General features: G+C 38.2%; 1 protein-coding gene across 1 annotated transcript in view; it reads left to right on the forward strand.

Moving 5' to 3' along the window:
- The window catches only part of lamb2 (laminin, beta 2 (laminin S)), a 41,939-nt gene extending 24,478 nt beyond the window's left edge, over positions 1 to 17,461 (forward strand). The window contains exons 13-34 of the mRNA XM_065285985.1: positions 963 to 1,042; positions 2,074 to 2,209; positions 2,440 to 2,598; positions 7,059 to 7,186; positions 7,354 to 7,483; positions 7,568 to 7,760; positions 7,850 to 7,993; positions 8,133 to 8,364; positions 9,068 to 9,231; positions 10,850 to 11,074; positions 11,175 to 11,392; positions 11,701 to 11,797; positions 11,908 to 12,280; positions 12,361 to 12,545; positions 12,705 to 12,946; positions 13,978 to 14,181; positions 15,089 to 15,233; positions 15,364 to 15,571; positions 15,731 to 15,872; positions 15,956 to 16,132; positions 16,204 to 16,363; positions 16,707 to 17,461. Coding sequence (XP_065142057.1) covers positions 963 to 1,042; positions 2,074 to 2,209; positions 2,440 to 2,598; positions 7,059 to 7,186; positions 7,354 to 7,483; positions 7,568 to 7,760; positions 7,850 to 7,993; positions 8,133 to 8,364; positions 9,068 to 9,231; positions 10,850 to 11,074; positions 11,175 to 11,392; positions 11,701 to 11,797; positions 11,908 to 12,280; positions 12,361 to 12,545; positions 12,705 to 12,946; positions 13,978 to 14,181; positions 15,089 to 15,233; positions 15,364 to 15,571; positions 15,731 to 15,872; positions 15,956 to 16,132; positions 16,204 to 16,363; positions 16,707 to 16,843 — 3,879 coding nt within the window. The 3' untranslated portion in view covers positions 16,844 to 17,461. The remainder of the gene's footprint in view (positions 1 to 962; positions 1,043 to 2,073; positions 2,210 to 2,439; positions 2,599 to 7,058; positions 7,187 to 7,353; positions 7,484 to 7,567; positions 7,761 to 7,849; positions 7,994 to 8,132; positions 8,365 to 9,067; positions 9,232 to 10,849; positions 11,075 to 11,174; positions 11,393 to 11,700; positions 11,798 to 11,907; positions 12,281 to 12,360; positions 12,546 to 12,704; positions 12,947 to 13,977; positions 14,182 to 15,088; positions 15,234 to 15,363; positions 15,572 to 15,730; positions 15,873 to 15,955; positions 16,133 to 16,203; positions 16,364 to 16,706) is intronic.
- The last annotated feature ends 586 nt before the right edge of the window (positions 17,462 to 18,047 follow it).

Genomic DNA, 18,047 nt, shown 5'->3' on the forward strand with positions numbered 1-18,047 from the left:
TTAGTAATATGTGTTGCCAAGGACTTAATTTTGATAACTTTAAAGGTGATTTTTTCAATATTTAGATTTTTTTGCACCCTTAGATTCCAAATTTCCAAAAGTTGTATCTCTGCCAAATATTGTAATATGCTAATAAACCGTACATCAATAGAAATCTTACTAATTAAATCTCGATTTTAAAAAAGTGACCCTTATGACTGGTTTTGTGGTCCAGGGTCACATATTATTATTATTATACATTAAAGCAATATTTAAGCTCCGCCCCTACTCCACCCCTAAACCTAGTGTCACTAGGGAAAAAGCAGATTGGTTTAAAAGACATTGTATGAATTTATATTAATTATCCACCTCAATGATAAATAAAATAATCTGATAAAAAGTATGATAAAAGTAAGATTGTATTGGTATTTATTTTTAGTTGGTTTATCTTCTCTGTTGGGCAGTAACATTTACCAAGAATCTACAGTAGGTCTGCATTTAGCTCATAGGTTTATGACCCCTACAGGTGGTGTAGTTTTACACATTACTTAAAATGGACTGAAAGAGAAGAGCATACTGTAATTAGACAAGCAGCAAATCTCTTTAGTATGAGTGATGTCATATTATTTAAAAAAGTTCACTCTAATAAAACATACTATAGACATGTGGCATGGTAATTTAGTGGTCATAGTATATTAATATAGTATATTCATTTTTTGTGAATTACTTTTTGTACATAAAATCATCCTACATAATATAAAAAGCATTTTATATATATATATATATATATATATATATATATATATATATATATATATAGGTCAAGACAGGGTCACAATTATCCAGTACCATGGTAATATGATACCATCACTGTACCACAATACTGTTACCATCTGACTATAAAAAATTATATATTATATTATTCAGTTATATTATATATCAGATATCACACCTGCCTTGGTTTTTATTTGCTCCTCCCACAGCCTGAACACTGGGCCCTGAGTCACGACGCCAGTGGCTGCAGAGGATGTGACTGTGATGTGGGCGGAGCCACAGATAACCAGTGAGTGTTGTGCAATTTATGGCACTTTAATGAGCTTTTGCAGTCATTAAACTAACATATTACACTGCTCGTTGTAATGCCTGACTCTGATTGGCCAGTTGCGACATTTGCAAGTTTGTTATTCCCAGATAACAACCGCTCAAAACTAACACACGGTAACCCAGATGCTGCAAATCATTTTGACAGGTACAGTTTAATATTACACAAAAATGGAATATAAATATGTATTTTAATAACATATATGACATTATATTTACAAATGATTAAACCAAATAGTGTGTTTGAGACATTTAAACATCTTGCCTTGTCTTATCTTAAAGTGCACCTATTTCATTGCAAAAAACAACGTTATTTTGTGTATTTTGTATGTTATAATTTGTTCACTTGGTTTATGGTTAAAAAACACATTATTTTCCATAAACCGTACATTTTTGGAGCTCCAGATTTCACTCTCTTCCTGTAATGCATGGATTTGAAAAGCTATGTGTCCCTGATTGGCCAGCTAATCTGTACGTTATGATTGGCCTAAATACCTCTGACGTGGTATTTAGGAATTATGTATATAATGTCGGTCTTCTCTACATCACCAATCTCAGGAAGTAAATTGTTGCCTACAATCCGTGTGTATGTTGTAGTCCAAAAAAAGAGATTTACGTTGGAGTACTTTTTGCATATCATTAACATGGAACCAAAGGAAATGTAAAAATGTGAAACGGACAATAGGTGCTCTTTAAAACCGAAAATAAACAGGTTTTACTTGCCGAAGGTCTGCATTCGTTAAAAACGAGCAAACAAAATATTTTAAATCAAAATTTAATGTTCTTTACCTTACTTATGAGGTAAATAGCTGTGTAATAAGCGGGATAATGTACAGGCAGCTGGTTGTTATCGCAAAATAAGCCCCTTCGGTTTGATACAAGATACTGAAGTATCACACTAAAGAGGCTTGTTTCTGTGATAACAACCGGCTGCCTATACATTATCCCTTACATAACACAATAATGTATTTTTTTGTCATTAACTTTCTTTAGGTGCTCAATGGAAACAGGGCAGTGCCACTGTCGAAATCACATGGTTGGTCGTCAGTGTAACCAAGTGGAGTCCGGGTATTTCTTCATGGCCCTGGACCACTACATCTATGAGGCTGAAACTTGCAAATTGGGTCAAGTAAGTAAATAACTGAGAGAAACTATTGAAACAGAATCCAGTACATTATAGTATATACTTTCAAGATGTTGCCTATAACATTTGCTTTAGTTTTAACCTGTTTACTGTCATCCATATTATTTTTATTTAGCAAATAACAGGTTTAATAAACCACAGAACAATATTTTTAATCTGACATAGTGTCCAGAATGGAAGGCAATACAGAATGTTAACACATTTCTGTCTTATAGGGGTCCACTTTTGAGGAGAGAGAGTACCAACCTGGCCGGCCTTCCTCGTGGACAGGCACTGGATTTGCACGAGTCCCTGAAGGTGGTACACTGGAGTTTGCTATTAACAATATCCCGTACTCTATGGAGTATGATGTCCTCATTCGCTATGAGCTTCAGGTAAAGAGTACTTTTAGACACATCACCCCTTTTTAGAGAAAGAAGTGTGTTGTGAATACAGTATATGTATTTGAATCCAAAAGTTTGTTCTGGTTCTCAAATCTGATAGGCTGCGATATTCCACCAGTATCAGAGCATACCGTCACACGCTGAGTTTACGCCAACCGCGCTTCGGGCGTCAAAATTGCGTCTGCCGTGCGTGGTTTACCACTTGAACAATTTAGATGCATTCTACTCCACTCTACACGCGCGGAAAAAGCAAGCATCTGACGCGCGTCAGAGGCAAACAATCCGCTTCTTGTGGGAGGAGCAAGTGCTATGCGGTTGTCTGTTTGCAAAATGACTGATGTTGATTGTGCATTAATCGAGAGAGTTACCAGTTTGTATTTGGTAACCTTACTTTAGGGGGAAATAAACGGTGCGGGTCGATAAACGTCACGTGACTCAAAAGTGAAGTGTGTATTACAATTACCAGGTTGCCCAATGTCCTCACTGACACTCTTCCAAGCGAGGTCCTTTTTATTCCTGTCTCCTCTATAGAAATAAGAACTTGTGTCGTATAGCTCCGGGTGACATAATGGACAATATCAAGCCTTGGTTGAATGAGTGACTCCGGGCGGGGCTGCCACCATAGCAGCAAGCAGGCTCCTGATTGGTTAACGCGGCGCGAAATTCCGCCAAAGTTCAAATTTTTCAACTCGGGCGTCAGCCGCAAATTCGTGTGAACCGCAAGATGCACAAAAAGCACCATTCGCGCTTACCGCGCGTATCGCGCACAACGCTCAATTCGTGCCTTTCGCGCGAGCTTCACGTCCGAAAGAGGTGGAAACGCGTCTTCCGCGCCGAATGCCTCTTCCGCGCCGCGGGACCTACTGACGCACGTCAACGCGTCTTCACATTGACTTAACATTGAAATCACTCGCGCTTCACGCCTCTACCGCGGTTGGTGTAAATGCAGCACACATTCACCTACTCAGGCGCTCTTTATTTATGTCACATACACCCAAAACAAGCGCATGAGGATTACGAAACCCTGATAGTCTATTTTTTACCACTAAATCAATTATTTGTGATTGCCAGCACCGCTCTCCTCTATCGTTTCGGCACTATAAGTAACAATGCATCTCATTAACAAGTTAAAAGGTGGTTTGCACAGTAGTGCCAAGTAGTGTACATACTGCCACCAACTATTAGCACAGATTATAAACGCAATATCAGCTTGTTTTTAACACGTATCCTGATGGGTATATAGTGTTATAAGCTTTGTTATAAGTAGGGGTGGGCAAAAAAAATCGATTCTTAGATGAATCGCGATTCGGACGTGGGACGATTCTGAATCGATTCACAAATGTCAAGAATCGATTCTTAAATGTTAGTTTACAAAATAACGTCACGTTATCAGAACCAAAAGGCGGAACTCAACTGGGGGAGCGGTGATGCACACGGACAACTTAAGAGAGCGCGCCCTGCAAGAGCGCATAGCGGAGCTTACAAGAGCAGAAGAGAAAGAACACTTTAAATGCTTGTAGGACTATACTGCATATATCTCTACATTGAATTTAGGGCTGTCACCATTACTCTATTCTTTTTGAGGAGTTTTAAAAAAAATCCTTGAGTACATGTCGAGTACTCCTTAAAATAGCGGAGATGCGGTTTAGTGAAACAGTATCAGAAGCATACAAATCAGCGCTGCGCTACCTCTCTCTCCCTCTCGTTTGCTCGCTCACACACACCGTGCGTGTGAATCAGGAACTGCGTGAGGCAAGAATGCGCATCCATGTGAATTTTGGAAGTTAAAGACGACTGAGCTGCAGTGGCATGGCAAAACACATTTGAGAAGAAAGGCGCAGCAACTCAAAAAGACCTGCATGTTTCACAATTACTCCAAAAGACCATAATGACAATTTTGCGCGTGGAGCAGCAGTTGTGCGATCTACCGGCATTGCCTTTGCGATCGACGTATTGGACACCCCTGCCCTAAACCATCCGCAGACTGTTTAGATATAACATGAATATACTTCTGTAAAAATATGCACATAGTTTGTTATTCAGTCGCTGGGTGCGCTGCATTATATAAATACAGTAATACTGCCAATCACTGTGTATAATGATGATGATTAGACGCTTAACGTTCGTGGAAGTTAATGCCGGTTAACATATAGAATTAATATGTCACGTTAAATTAATATTTTTACTGGTTTTAATGTCTTACAACAGAAACAGGACATGTATGTATATAAGAATGACATTATTTATCCCTAGTTGCATTAAAGTACAGTATATGACAGTTCAGAGACTAGCAAAAGCGCAAACATTAACCTGGCTTTGAAAGCAAATGCGACGTAATGACGTCACAGATATGCAAATTAGTACGTCAAGAATCGATTCTGAATCTAATCGGGACCCTAAGAATCGATTCTGAATCGATTCATGAGGGTCCAAGCGATTCCCACCCCTAGTTATAAGTGTTTTTCAGCTGCCTATAGTCTCGCACGCTTCCTGATTCCGTCACGTGCAATAAAAACTCACAACAGGGGGCAAGTTTGGCAACCTTTGGGTAACAAGCCAAACTCTCTAACCCTTAACTTCTTACACCCTGAAGCTATTTTGGGGATTTTCGCCTGGATTTGGCCTACCCAATTTCAAAAGCATCCCATACCCACATGCAGAGGTTTACATACAAAAGTTTGGTATCATTTTACAGGAAACCCTTTGAAATTACATAAAACACTGTTAAAAGTGGTAAACATGGTTGTATGTGATATCAGTCCTCTAATAAACACAAAAATAAATAGGCGCTTTTTGATGTTTTTTTCTAAAGTTTTTATTTGAAAGTATATAACTCTGGCCCTGGGTATCTCAGGTCCCTGCAGACAGTTTTGTTTGATTCCAGCAATTGTCAGCTTACAGAGGAAAAAGGAATTTTTTCTCTATCATAATCTATGCAAAAGTTATTTTACTCCAACTGAAGGGAGGAATAATACCCTTTTTGTATACAATTTCTGCCTAAGAACATTTGAAGTGTCCCCATAACCACATACAGTGGAATAAATGCAATTTATTTATATCATTTTAAAGAAAACCCTTTGAAGTTACATAAAAAGCTGCTGTTTGTGACAAATATCGTTATTTATGTTGTTTTTTCATATGATGAAACACCAAATTTTCTTTTTTATGTTGTAAACACTGTCTTTGATAGTGTATAACTCTGGTTCTGGGTGCTCTAGCAGACTGCAGACAGTTCTGGTTGTTAGCAGCAGCAGACAGTAAACACCCAAAAAAAGAATGAACTCTTTATCATGTCGCATTCAAAAGATATTCTTATTTTACTGAAGGGTGCGGAAATACATTTTTCATAAAAATATTATTTTTTTGTTTTGCACATATAATAAATAGCAAGGGATTAATTATGCAAACAACCAAAGAAAATGCTGTGAATGGACTCATTGTTTAGAGTAGGACCTAAAATAAAAGATGGTGTATCATTTGTGGCTATCTGTGCTATCTGAGGCAGCTCACGCTCAAGTTTCACATATGTTTACAAAAGACCATTTTTTACCTTATTATTCATTCGATGATTGTTGGATATGTGTTGATATTAGAACAAAAATAATGCTGTAGCCTTATTCCTGAGAGTGAGAGCTTTCATTTGATATAAGACTTGCCCATGTTTGTCATTTTTGAAAAATATGAAATATGTGAATATTATATGATATCAAAAAATATTGGGGGGGTGATAGTGTAAATTAAGTGTAAATAACTTTCTTACAGTAAAAGATGTGTCAAAGTGATGCATATCTGCAGAAAGTAGAGACTCTAAGCTTTCAAACAGTATCTCATATGTGTTACTGGGGTCCATGACGGAGTATCAAAGATTAAAAGAATATTTTATATTAAGTCAAAATACGAAATTCTGGACCCGGGACAGGGTCCTCAGGGTTGAAGAGGTTAAATGGACACTCCACTTTTTTTGAAAATATGCTAATTTTCCAGCTTCCCTAGAGTTAAACATTTGATTTTTACCGTTTTGGAATCCATTCAGCCGATCTCAGGGTCTGGCGCTACCACTTTTAGCATAGCTTAGCACAATCCATTGAATCTGATTAGACCATTAGCATCGCGCTAAAAACTAACCAAAAAGTTTTGATATATTTCCTATTTAAAACTTGACTCTTCTGTAGTTACATCATGTACTAAGACTGACAGGAAATTATAAGTTGTGATTTTCTAGGCAGATATGGCTAGGAACTATACTCTCATTCTGGTGTAGTAATCAAGGACTTTGCTGATGTAACATGGCTGCAGCAGGCGTAGTGATATTACGCACTGCCCGAAAATAGTCCCCTGCTATTGAAAATAACCAAGGGGGACTATTTTTGAGCAGTGCGTGTTTATGCATTGCAATTGTATAAATGCCATATGACTTTTTTGTTGTTATATCATATTGCTTTAATGTACAGATGCCACGGGATTGGGAAGAGGTTCGCGTACTGGTGATTAGACCTGGCCCTATACCCACTAGCAGTCCATGTGGAAACACAATTCCTGCAGATGACCTGCTAACCCTATCGCTCCCTTCAGGTGCCAGGTCTGTAAAACACCCACAAATGGTCAAGTATGAGAAAAAGTTTTTTCTTTACATTTTAGATTTTTGGTTTCAGACTATTATACTAAGGTAGATATACCTTATAATTTGTTAGGAAGTCTTTATAAAAAATACAATTTATTAAAACATTTTGTGTTGCTTGATTGCAGGTTTGTGGTTCTGCCTCACCCGGTGTGTTTAGAGAAAGGAGTGAGTTACAAACTGCGTGTGGAGTTCATTCGTTACGCCGACAGGAACAGCATACCGAGCTCCACTAATGCCTTTGTACTGGTTGACTCTGTAAGTAGTACTCAGGTCAACTCAGATCCGAACTACCAATCACCATTCTTTTTTTTACTTCCTTTTTTCTCCTCACCTCTGTAGATCGCCCTTCTGCCTCGCTACTCTTCTCTCGAGATGTTTGCCGCGGGTGACCCCGCCTCCGTCACGCGTAAACAGAGCTATGAACGGTACCGCTGCCACGAGACCGCCAAGAGTGTGTCCCGCCCTCAGATGAGCGAAGTGTGCGTCAAACTCATCTCCAGCATGTCTGCACTCATTAACAACGGTGCACTGCGTAAGTGTCAACAGAGGTGGAGGTGGCAAAGAAGGGGATTCAGAATTCATTGTGTTTGTTATTATTAAGTATTAATCTTTCTTCCGCAGCATGTGAGTGTGATCCTCAAGGTTCGCTCAGCTCTCTGTGTGATGTACGTGGTGGTCAGTGCCGCTGTAGGCCTAACATATCAGGTCGTCGCTGTGATAGATGTGCGCCAGGGACTTGGGGCTTTGGACCTTCCGGATGCAAACGTAAGATTCGTATTTGGAAAAAAAAAGTTTTTGTTTTGATTTGTTTGTTTAGTTTTTTTTACTCTGGTATATCAATACCAAAACTATTTACTAATGTACTTTGTTTTGTTGTTGTTTTGTTTTCTTTTTCCTTCTGTAGTTTGTGAATGTAGTTTGGAGGGCTCTCAGAGTCGATTCTGTGATCAGCACACAGGACAGTGTCCTTGTCGTCCTGGTGCCTTTGGCCAGCGCTGTGATGGTTGCCCGGCTGGGCATTGGGGCTTCCCAAACTGCAGGCCGTGCCAGTGTAGCGGTCATGCAGATGAGTGCCATCAGAGAACCGGAGCCTGTCTTAACTGCAAAAGCAACACGGCAGGAGATAAGTGTGAACGGTAGGAGGAAATAAGCAGACAATCAGCTTTTATTCACCTTTGGTTACAATATACAGTACTGTGCAAAGGTCTTAGGCCACCATGCCAGAATTAAATTTGTTGTTTTTGCAATGTTATAGTGATCATATATAATTGTTTCTCAGGCTCTTTAGTAGAATCCAGAAAATACAGGAAATGTGTATATAGTATTAAAAACGGTATAAAAATGTAAACTAATGTGTCAAGTTTTTAGGGTAAACTCCCCTTCCACTTGAGCAATAGCAGGAAACTGCAGGATCTCTTAAACCTCAATAAAATTAAATCCTAATTTCTAATTTTAAAGAAATTAGTCTTTTTACTTCATTCTGCTCAAAAACGCTCAATATGTGTTTAGTGCCAAGAGAGGTCACACTAAACACTGACGATGCCTAAAGACGACATTTTGTCCTGAAAATTAAATTTTTTATCTTTTTTGTACATATTTTCTGTTTGTATCTTAATAAAATAGATAAAAAAATAAATACGGATTTACATAAAAACTTCTAAAACAACAAGTCTGGTGGTACTGTATGTATTGATAATTACTGCTTAAAGAAAAACTTAAAAGATATTAAAAGAGAAAGTATAGGGCAACACGTTTTTTTTTATTCAGCTTGCAGGCGTTTTTTTGTGTTTATACTCATTCTCAGCCCAAGCTAATGTAATAAAATACCTCCTGTGACAGGTGCGCTAATGGTTACTATGGAAACCCAGCCCTTGGTTTAGGGAATCAGTGTCGGCCCTGCCCCTGTCCTGAGGGTCCAAACAGCGGACGTCACTTTGCCGCCACCTGTTACCAAGACAACCGCAGCCAGCAGGTGGTCTGCAACTGCAATCAGGGTTACACAGGTATTATACCAATCTGCTCTCTCTCTCTCTCTCTCTCTCTCTCTCTCTCTCTCTCTCTCTCTCTCTCTCTCTTTTTCTCAGACACATGAGATAAAGTGGATAAATGAGGTTTGAGTTACATTGCTTGCACATTCACCACAGAGGTTTAGATAGAAAACAAGTTAATGGGTTTACTGTGTGACATCCCTTATTGATCATGCATGGTTGGTAATTTACATCGCCACTTAACACCCTGAGTCCATCTGCATCTGAGTATGATGCAGAAAATCCACACAATTACGCAATAACATCTGAGTGATGAAGTTGTACTTAATATCAACACAGCTGAATAGGTCATTATTAAAGTTTGAACTGAATTTATTCAGTACAACAGCACAATTGTCAGTATGATATTGCTTTTATACAACAGTTCTGCAAACTGTTGATCCAGTCCAAATTTTTTCATGTCCCACTCGCTCTGCTCACTGGTGAAAGAAACTAGTGTGGTTAAAGGATAGTTTACCCAAAAACAAAAACTTTGTCATTATTTACTCATCCTCGTGTTGTTTGATTCCACAGTGTCTTTCTTTATTAGTTAGAACTCAAACGCAGATTTAAAAAAAATTTTGTTTTGGGTTTTCTGGTTACTATGAAAGTGAATGGTGACCTCCATCTTCACGCTTCAAAAAGATCCCAAAGTTTTTAAAAAATAACTCCACTCGACTCATGCTGTATATTTTAAGTGTATTGTAAGACGTTCAAAAGGGTAAAACTGAAAAATAATCCATTATTTAATGAAAGTCTTGACCTGTGCCTCTTTTCAGTGCACATTCCCTATGTCTGAACAAGAAAGGATAGGAGTAAATGTATTCAGGACATTTAAAATATATGACCCAAGTCATATGGAGTTATTTATTTAACACTTTTCGGTCCTCTTGAAACTTTTTTGGATTTTCTGGTTACTATTGGAGTGGATGGTGAAACCCCAAAACAATACTTTAAAAAAATAATAATCTGCGTTTCAGTTCAAGGTTGAACCAGCCATCCTAAGGTTTTATTTAAGGGGTGTGTGTACATTTTAGTGGCATCTAATGGTGAGATTGCGAAGTGCAACAAAAAGCTAAGTGCAACCACAAGACAAACATGGTGTCATCAACGTAAGGCTGAAATGCGCTCTGTAGAACAGTTTGTCCATTTAGGGCTACTATAGAAACATGGCCACTTCCATGTAAGGTGCCACGTGGATCACCTTACATGAAAGTGGCAATGTTTCTACATTCAAAAGTGTGACCTCCTCCACTGATAGTATTATAATTTATAGAGAAACAAGTTTTCAATGTTTTTTCAGCCACAAGCAGAAAGATTAAAGATAAACAAGTCTAAAGCATTTGGTCCATATGGTTGGGTAAGATCAGTTTAGCACTGAGAGGATATTATATTGTTTCATATAAAATCTCTTTATCAAATTTGAGAACTGTTTTAGATACATTTTGTCCACACTCTCTATTTAATTTTTTATTTGAGTAAAAGAATTTCATGTAGTTTCATATGAGCTTAAAACAATTAATGTCATCAATGTACACTCAATGTAATTTGTATTCTGTTTCTATTTTCTGGTCCCCCTCTCTTCATCAACCAGGTTCCCGCTGTGAAGAATGTGGTCCTGGTTATTTTGGTAACCCCTCCAAACGCGATGGGCAGTGTCAACCATGTCGTTGCAGTAACAACATTGACCTGTCAGACCCTAATGCATGTGACAAGAGCACTGGCCGTTGTCTCAAATGCCTGTACAACACCGATGGACCCGAATGTGGCATGTGTAAGAGCGGATACTATGGCGATGCTTCTCGTCGCAACTGTCGGAGTGAGTTTAGTTCCTATATCATACAACAATATTTTGACTACTAACACTTTATTTATCACATATTGCCATATGCACAAACCTATTGGTACTGCCTACCCAGAATGCACCTGCAACTTCTTGGGGACGGAGCGTAGTCAGTGCCAATCCCGAGATGAATGTGTGTGCCAGCGTGCCACCGGGCAATGTCAGTGTCTGGCTAATGTTATTGGACAAACCTGTGACCACTGCGCCACAAACTTTTGGAACCTAGCCAGTGGGCGGGGCTGTGAGCCATGCGGCTGTGACCCTAACAATGCCTACTCGTCTGCCTGCAATGAGGTAATAGAATTCATACATACAAACAGGAACCATTTCAAGCTGCAGTGTTTGTTGGGAGAGGATCATGAATATTAATTTTATAACATGATGCTATCTTAGTTAACTAAAGGCTTGGTTTAATGCTGTTTTATGCAACCATTGCATTTTTTTCTTACTTAAACTTTTAAAATATGATTATGTCTCAGAAGAGATGAAAGAAGACTCAGAAATAACTACACACAGCTAGTTACAATTATGATATCCCTGGATATACTATACTGCCATTTTGTTTCTTCTCTTTGTAATTTTTGAATCCATTTTTGGCACAGTTCACAGGCCAGTGCCAGTGCAGGCCAGGCTTTGGAGGAAAGACCTGTACAGACTGCCAAGAAAACCACTGGGGAAACCCAAAAGTCCTGTGCAGAGGTATTTATTCACTTTTAATGCAAAAATATGTTTAGCTAATTATATACATATTTTACTGAGAATTAATAACTCAAAAAATCTAATTGATTTGGTAACCTCTCCCTCTGTAGCATGTGACTGTGATTCGCGTGGCATTGAGACATCTCAGTGCGATCGTGTGAGCGGTCATTGCTCGTGCCGGCAGGGTGTGTCTGGCGTCCGCTGCGATCAGTGTGCCCGTGGATTCTCTGGCACATTCCCGGATTGCAAACCTTGCCATCAGTGCTTCGGTGACTGGGACCGCATCGTTCAGGATCTGGCATCCAGAACCAAAGCTCTCACGGACCGAGCGAAGGAACTACAGACTACCGGCCTGACTCGAGCCTTCGAGAGAAAATTCAAGGACTTGGAGGACAAGCTGGCACAGGCGAGAGAAATCGTAAATGCCCGCAATGCTACCGCTGAGGCTGTGACCATTCTAATGGGCATGATAGAGGACCTGAGGTACTAATAAGAGACAGATTTTCTTGTATTACTTGAAAGCTGTGCTTTCTAATCTGCAAGGTTTTGTTTTCCCCTTACAGAGGACAGATTGGTGACACCACAGACACCCTGAACCAGCTGGAGGGAGACCTGACAGCGGTGCAAGACAGTAACTATGAGGCCAGTAATGCATTAAGCACCTTGGACAGAGAAGCGAAAGAGCTCAAGCTGAACTCAGATCAGCTTAACCGTCAACTTGACATCCTCAAGAACTCAAACTTCTTGGGTTAGTTATGCTGTCTTAAGCTAAAAATGAAGAGCAAAGTGAATATTTAATTTGTCTTCTTGTATATTATGGATCTTTATATTTCAGCAATGTAACTATTTTCTTCAAAAGACCTGTATTGCTCATCTCAGTATTTAACATTTTAAATCCTTTCAACAGGTGCATACGACAGCATCCGGGCCTCCTACAACACCTCGCGTAATGCCGAAAACCGTGCCAACAAATCCACCACTGACGTTCCCAGCACAGTGAGCCAATCAGCAGACACTCGTAGGAAAACAGAGCGACTGATTGCCGCAAAGAAAGACGACTTCAACCGCAAAAACACTGCAAACAGACGCTCACTCACAGAATTAAATGCGAAAGCTCAACTTCTGGACATCAAGAAGATAAATGAAAAGGTGAAGAAGCTCTTTGAGTGGAATGAAACAGGATATTTCAATGCAGTTTTTATACATATTGTTAAAGGAACAAAGTAGCAATGTAAAATAAAAGGCTGAGTGGATACAAAGACACATTAAAGATGTTATTAAGAATCAGGGTTATTCCATAAAAGTTAAATAATTACATTTAAAGGAACAGTATGTAAGAAATGTATATCAATTAATCATAAAATGGCCCTGATATGTCACTAGACATTAAGAAATCATTTCCATTTCAAATACTTATATCACTGAAAAAGTGGTCTGACCAGGATATTGTCATTTAAAAAGTGAAGTTGCAGCCCTCAACTGATGTTTATGTTGTCATTTTGTGTATTAGCCACTAGCTGTGTGATTGCAGTACCATTTTCAGCCACAAGTTTTGTGATTGCAATACCAGTTTTGGCCACAATCCTACATACTGTTCCTTTAACTCTTTCCCCTGCCTTTGAAGATTTATATTTTCGTCAATTAAGAGAAAACGCTTCCCTGCCAAAGACTAGTTTTTACGTCATTTCATATTTTCACTATTATGCATTAGGTTGCGCTACTACCCAACTTTTAAAACTCTATAGCATGTATGTATTCAAACTCAGTAAATAGTCTGTGTGTTTTGATCATTGCTCTGAATCCGATCTGTTACAAAAATTCTTTACAAAAATGCATTTATCTCAGCTTTTTGTTCAAAATTTGGTATTTTTTAAGAAACCAAACCATATTTGAGAGGTTATGAAAAGAGAACAAATGAAGATAGGATGTAACGTTTTTTGTTTGTTTGTTTAAAAGCAAAAGATCTGTTCTTTCATTTTATGTTTATATATTTAAAAAATTATCTTTTCTGGAAGGCATTCAACTTTTGTGATCATAAAAAATGCTGGCGCTGGCTGGCAAATAAAAAAAAATGCTGGGTGGGAAAGAGTTAACAAATGAAACTCCCTTAGTAGTTTTTGAGCACATGAATGATTTTCCCTTTTATCTGCTTCATGGGCTCTTGCTTAATATTTTCCAAGGTATGTGGAGCACCAGGTGATGCTCCTTGTGGTGACAGCCCTTGCGGTGGTGCTGGTTGCCGTGACGATGAGGGCAGGCGTCACTGTGGAGGCCTGAATTGTAAGGGAGCTGCAGCAGTAGCCAGCAATGCCCTGGACAGATCCAAGCATGCAGAAAACGAACTGAACAAAGCTATGGAAATGGTGGAAGATCTCTTTAAGCAGGTATAGATGGGTGATTCTCACAAAATCCAGATTTAGAAGGGGTCCAGCATTAGATTTTTGCACACATAAGATTAAGGTCTGAACTTACTATAACCATTATTTTTAGATGATTTAAAAAATATTTCCTATAGAATTATTTACATTTTTTAGATTATCATTATCAAAAATTATCATTACCGCAACATGATATTACATTAAATATATGCATTTACAAACGCATGTTTCGGTAATGAGAACTAAAAAGTTGTCTGGGTACTATGACAAACAAAATTTCAACTTTTTTTCAATCTGTAGAGAAAAAAACTGCTAACCTGGTAGCCATCTTGAGTGTCACAGTCAATTATCTCCCTTCCAACAATTAAAAAAAAAAATGTTAGTTCCTTGAGGGCTTAAACAATGATTGAAAATTGTTGCGGAGGATGAGAAAATTGGTCTTGGACAAATTTATATTCCTTATTATTGTCTCTACATTTACCAACGATCATCAAATACCACATGTTTCTTTACTGTAAATGTTTATAGTATAACATGCACTGAAGCTTTTTATTTTTTAAATGTTTTAATTATAAATATTTCCATGTCAAACAACCCAAATCCAGTCATGGACACGTTGCGGTAATGACAATGTTCCCCTTAAATGTGGAAAAAACAACAAAATTGGTTTGTATGATGTCATTTGAAATCATGTGCAAAATAGTACATGAAGAGATGTTTGTAACTGTATGCTTCTTATTTTGATACTCTTACTTTGCGTTTACTTTTTTTATCAAAATGTTTCATGGACACCTCACAAGGTGATTTGGACATTTTTTAATTTTTGGACATGATTTAGAGTCCTCTTAATTGCTTTTTATTACGTTAATAATGTTTATTGTCCTCTTTATATTTTCTGTTTGGCCTGTAAAAGGTGGCAGATGCTAAGGCCAAAGCTCAGGAAGCTAAGGAAAGAGCTCAGGCAGCTTTGGAAAAAGCTAGCGATGCCAAAAACAAGGTGCATCATTCTAACAATGACCTGAGGGACCTCATCAAACAGATTCGTGAATTTCTCATGAGTGAGTTGTTTTTAAAATCATCTGAATTTTAAGAATGTTCAGTCGTTTTTGAAAGCTGGTCATAAAAATGATTGCAAACATTTCATATATATCTTTGTCATGTGCTTCATGTCATGTTAAATATTTGCAGTGGAGGGAGCGGATCCAGACAGCATCGAGGCGATAGCCAATCGGGTTCTGGAGTTGTCTATTCCTGCCTCACCCAAGCAGATCCGACACCTTGCGGATGAGATTAAAGACCGGGTCAAGAGTCTGTCCAATGTGGATGCGATTCTGGAGCAGACCCAGAATGATGTCCGCAAAGCAGAACAGCTGCTGATGAATGCCAGGAAAGCCAGGTATTTGTCTTCATGTGTGCATTGATTAAACAGGCCCTGGGAATCTGTGATATTACCACACAGGTGCTGGAGAAGCGATAGTCCACTTAAATGTTTTGTCCAAGGCCCTGTAAAATTTTGTTAAGATCCCTTTTGTTATTGAATGTAATATTACCACAGAAATAAGGCAGAGGGGGTGAAGAATACAGCGGAGACTGTAAAACAAGCTCTGAATGATGCTGGCAAGGCACAGGCTGCTGCAGAAAAGGCCATACAAAAAGCACGGAATGACATCGGATCGACTCAGAACCGGCTTGCGCAGGTAAAGCTACTTCAGAAATTGGGTTTTTGTGAACCTAAGTTTTGTTTTTCTAAACGACCCCTTCCATAATTGTTTTGCTAAAGATCCAATCAGAGACCACAGAACGGGAGAGAGATCTTGACGATGCAATGGACAGGTTAGGAGATCTTGGGCGCCAGATTGAGGCTTTAAAGGCCAAACGTGCCCACAACAGCCTGGAAGCAGCGCGGGCAGAGGAGACCGCCACTATGGCACGTGAAAAAGCCAATGAAGCTAAAGAGGTGCGTGTGTGACTGCTAAATTTTTACTTGTGCTCTGTTTACCAAGATTTAGTAAATTTCATCTGTTTTAGATTCTGGATGGAGAGCTGTCCGATAAATACCATACTGTTCAGGGTCTAATGGACAGTAAGGCAAAGACAATGCAGGCTGCCAAGCAGAAAGCTGAGCGTCTGAGAGATGAAGCAAAGATGTTGCTAAAGGACGCTCAGGATAAACTTCAGAGGTTGGCAGGTGAGTGTAACATTAAGATAACAGACATCAATTGCTTGGGAGTTAAAATCTGAGACCACAAGAAAAATGTGTATATTTGTGTGTGAGTATATTTGATTCCTTTTTAATTTAGTGCAAAAAAATATACAAATATATAATAGTAATCCTTGAAATGTAATTACATTACAAACTATATTATTTTCGTTGAAAAGAAAAATAACAACAACTGTGTTTTTAAAGAAATTATCAGTCAAGTGAATGGAAACCTTCAATAAATTGCCCCCTTGTGGTAACAAGTACTATTGATTTCTAAGACAGTGGTCATTGTTTTATTTGCTCGTAAAATATGTTTGTGTATCCACAGAGCTTGAAAAGGACTATGAGGAAAATCAAAGGGTGTTGGAGGATAAAGCCAGGAACCTGGATGGTCTTGAAGACAAAATGAAGGCTATCCTGAGTGCCATTAACAGGCAGATTCAGATCTACAACACTTGTCAATAGACTGTCCCAAGAGCTAAGTGGATGCTCTGCTGTAAAAATATCTGCCATTTTCATCTTTTATATGCTGCTACAGTTTTGCCAACAAACCTACAAAAAGATGCCACATTGCAATTACATACAACGTCTGGAAATGAAGGGCTACTGTTTTGAATATGTACAGTATTTCACTTATTGACACTTACTTTTAAAATACTGTATACAGTATAATGAAGATATTGGGTTTAATACTGAATGTAAAATACAGTTCAAATCAAGTTAAAGATGTTGTGTATGGACCTTTGCTTGTTATTTTTCAGTTAAAACAAAACACCCAAAGCCACAAACGACAATGGAACACCCAATAATACATTTTTTACATGTACTATTTTGGAACAGATGTGTTTTATACTACATACAATTTCTGCCTATTTGTTTAAGTGAAACTACTGAAAAATGTACTTATAAGTACATTGATTGTAACTCACAAAAGGTTTTGTAGAAATAAATTGTTCAGTGTTTAATATGGCCGATTAATGACATCATATTAATGTGACATCAATGCCCATTGTGTATTGTACCTGTTTTACTTCTAACAAAGATAAAATAACAATATAAAAAATAAAATGATAATTCTTCATGTGTTAGTCTAAATTTTTGTCTAATTTTGTCCTATTGTAAAAAATCACGTTGGTTGCTATAGATCGAGAAATTGAGACAATCTGACATTAATCCATGCATAAAAATGCGAAAATTGCTAATTTGATTGCAAATGTTTTTGATAAATAATTTAAGTAATTCGTATTATCATTTTTACTGTGGAAAAACTTTAAAGACTTTGTTTAGAGCACAAATGAAAAGAAATCAATGCAAATTTACAAGTTGTCTTTGTTCTGCATTGTAGTATATCAATTATAACTGCAATGTTTGTGTCATTTTAATAAATATGTTACAAATATTAGATAGTTTGCATATATGTCAATTGTTTTAACGGGCTTTCTACTAAAGTCTTGCCTGGTCGCTAAATCACAAAAGCTAATAAATATCCGGAAGTGTGTGTGTGTTTTTGTGTCTGTGGGTGTGTTCAACTTCATGCGTTGCTGCGCAGACCAATCGAAGTATGACATCAAATTCCCGCGAGAGCGAGTGGTTAAATGTGCTTTTGAATCGATCTCGCTGTATTTTGATGTCATAGCGGCCTTCGCAGCGCCGCATGAAGCAAACTATG

Source organism: Paramisgurnus dabryanus, chromosome 21, assembly GCF_030506205.2.
Source record: "Paramisgurnus dabryanus chromosome 21, PD_genome_1.1, whole genome shotgun sequence".
NCBI classification, from domain to species: domain Eukaryota; kingdom Metazoa; phylum Chordata; class Actinopteri; order Cypriniformes; family Cobitidae; genus Paramisgurnus; species Paramisgurnus dabryanus.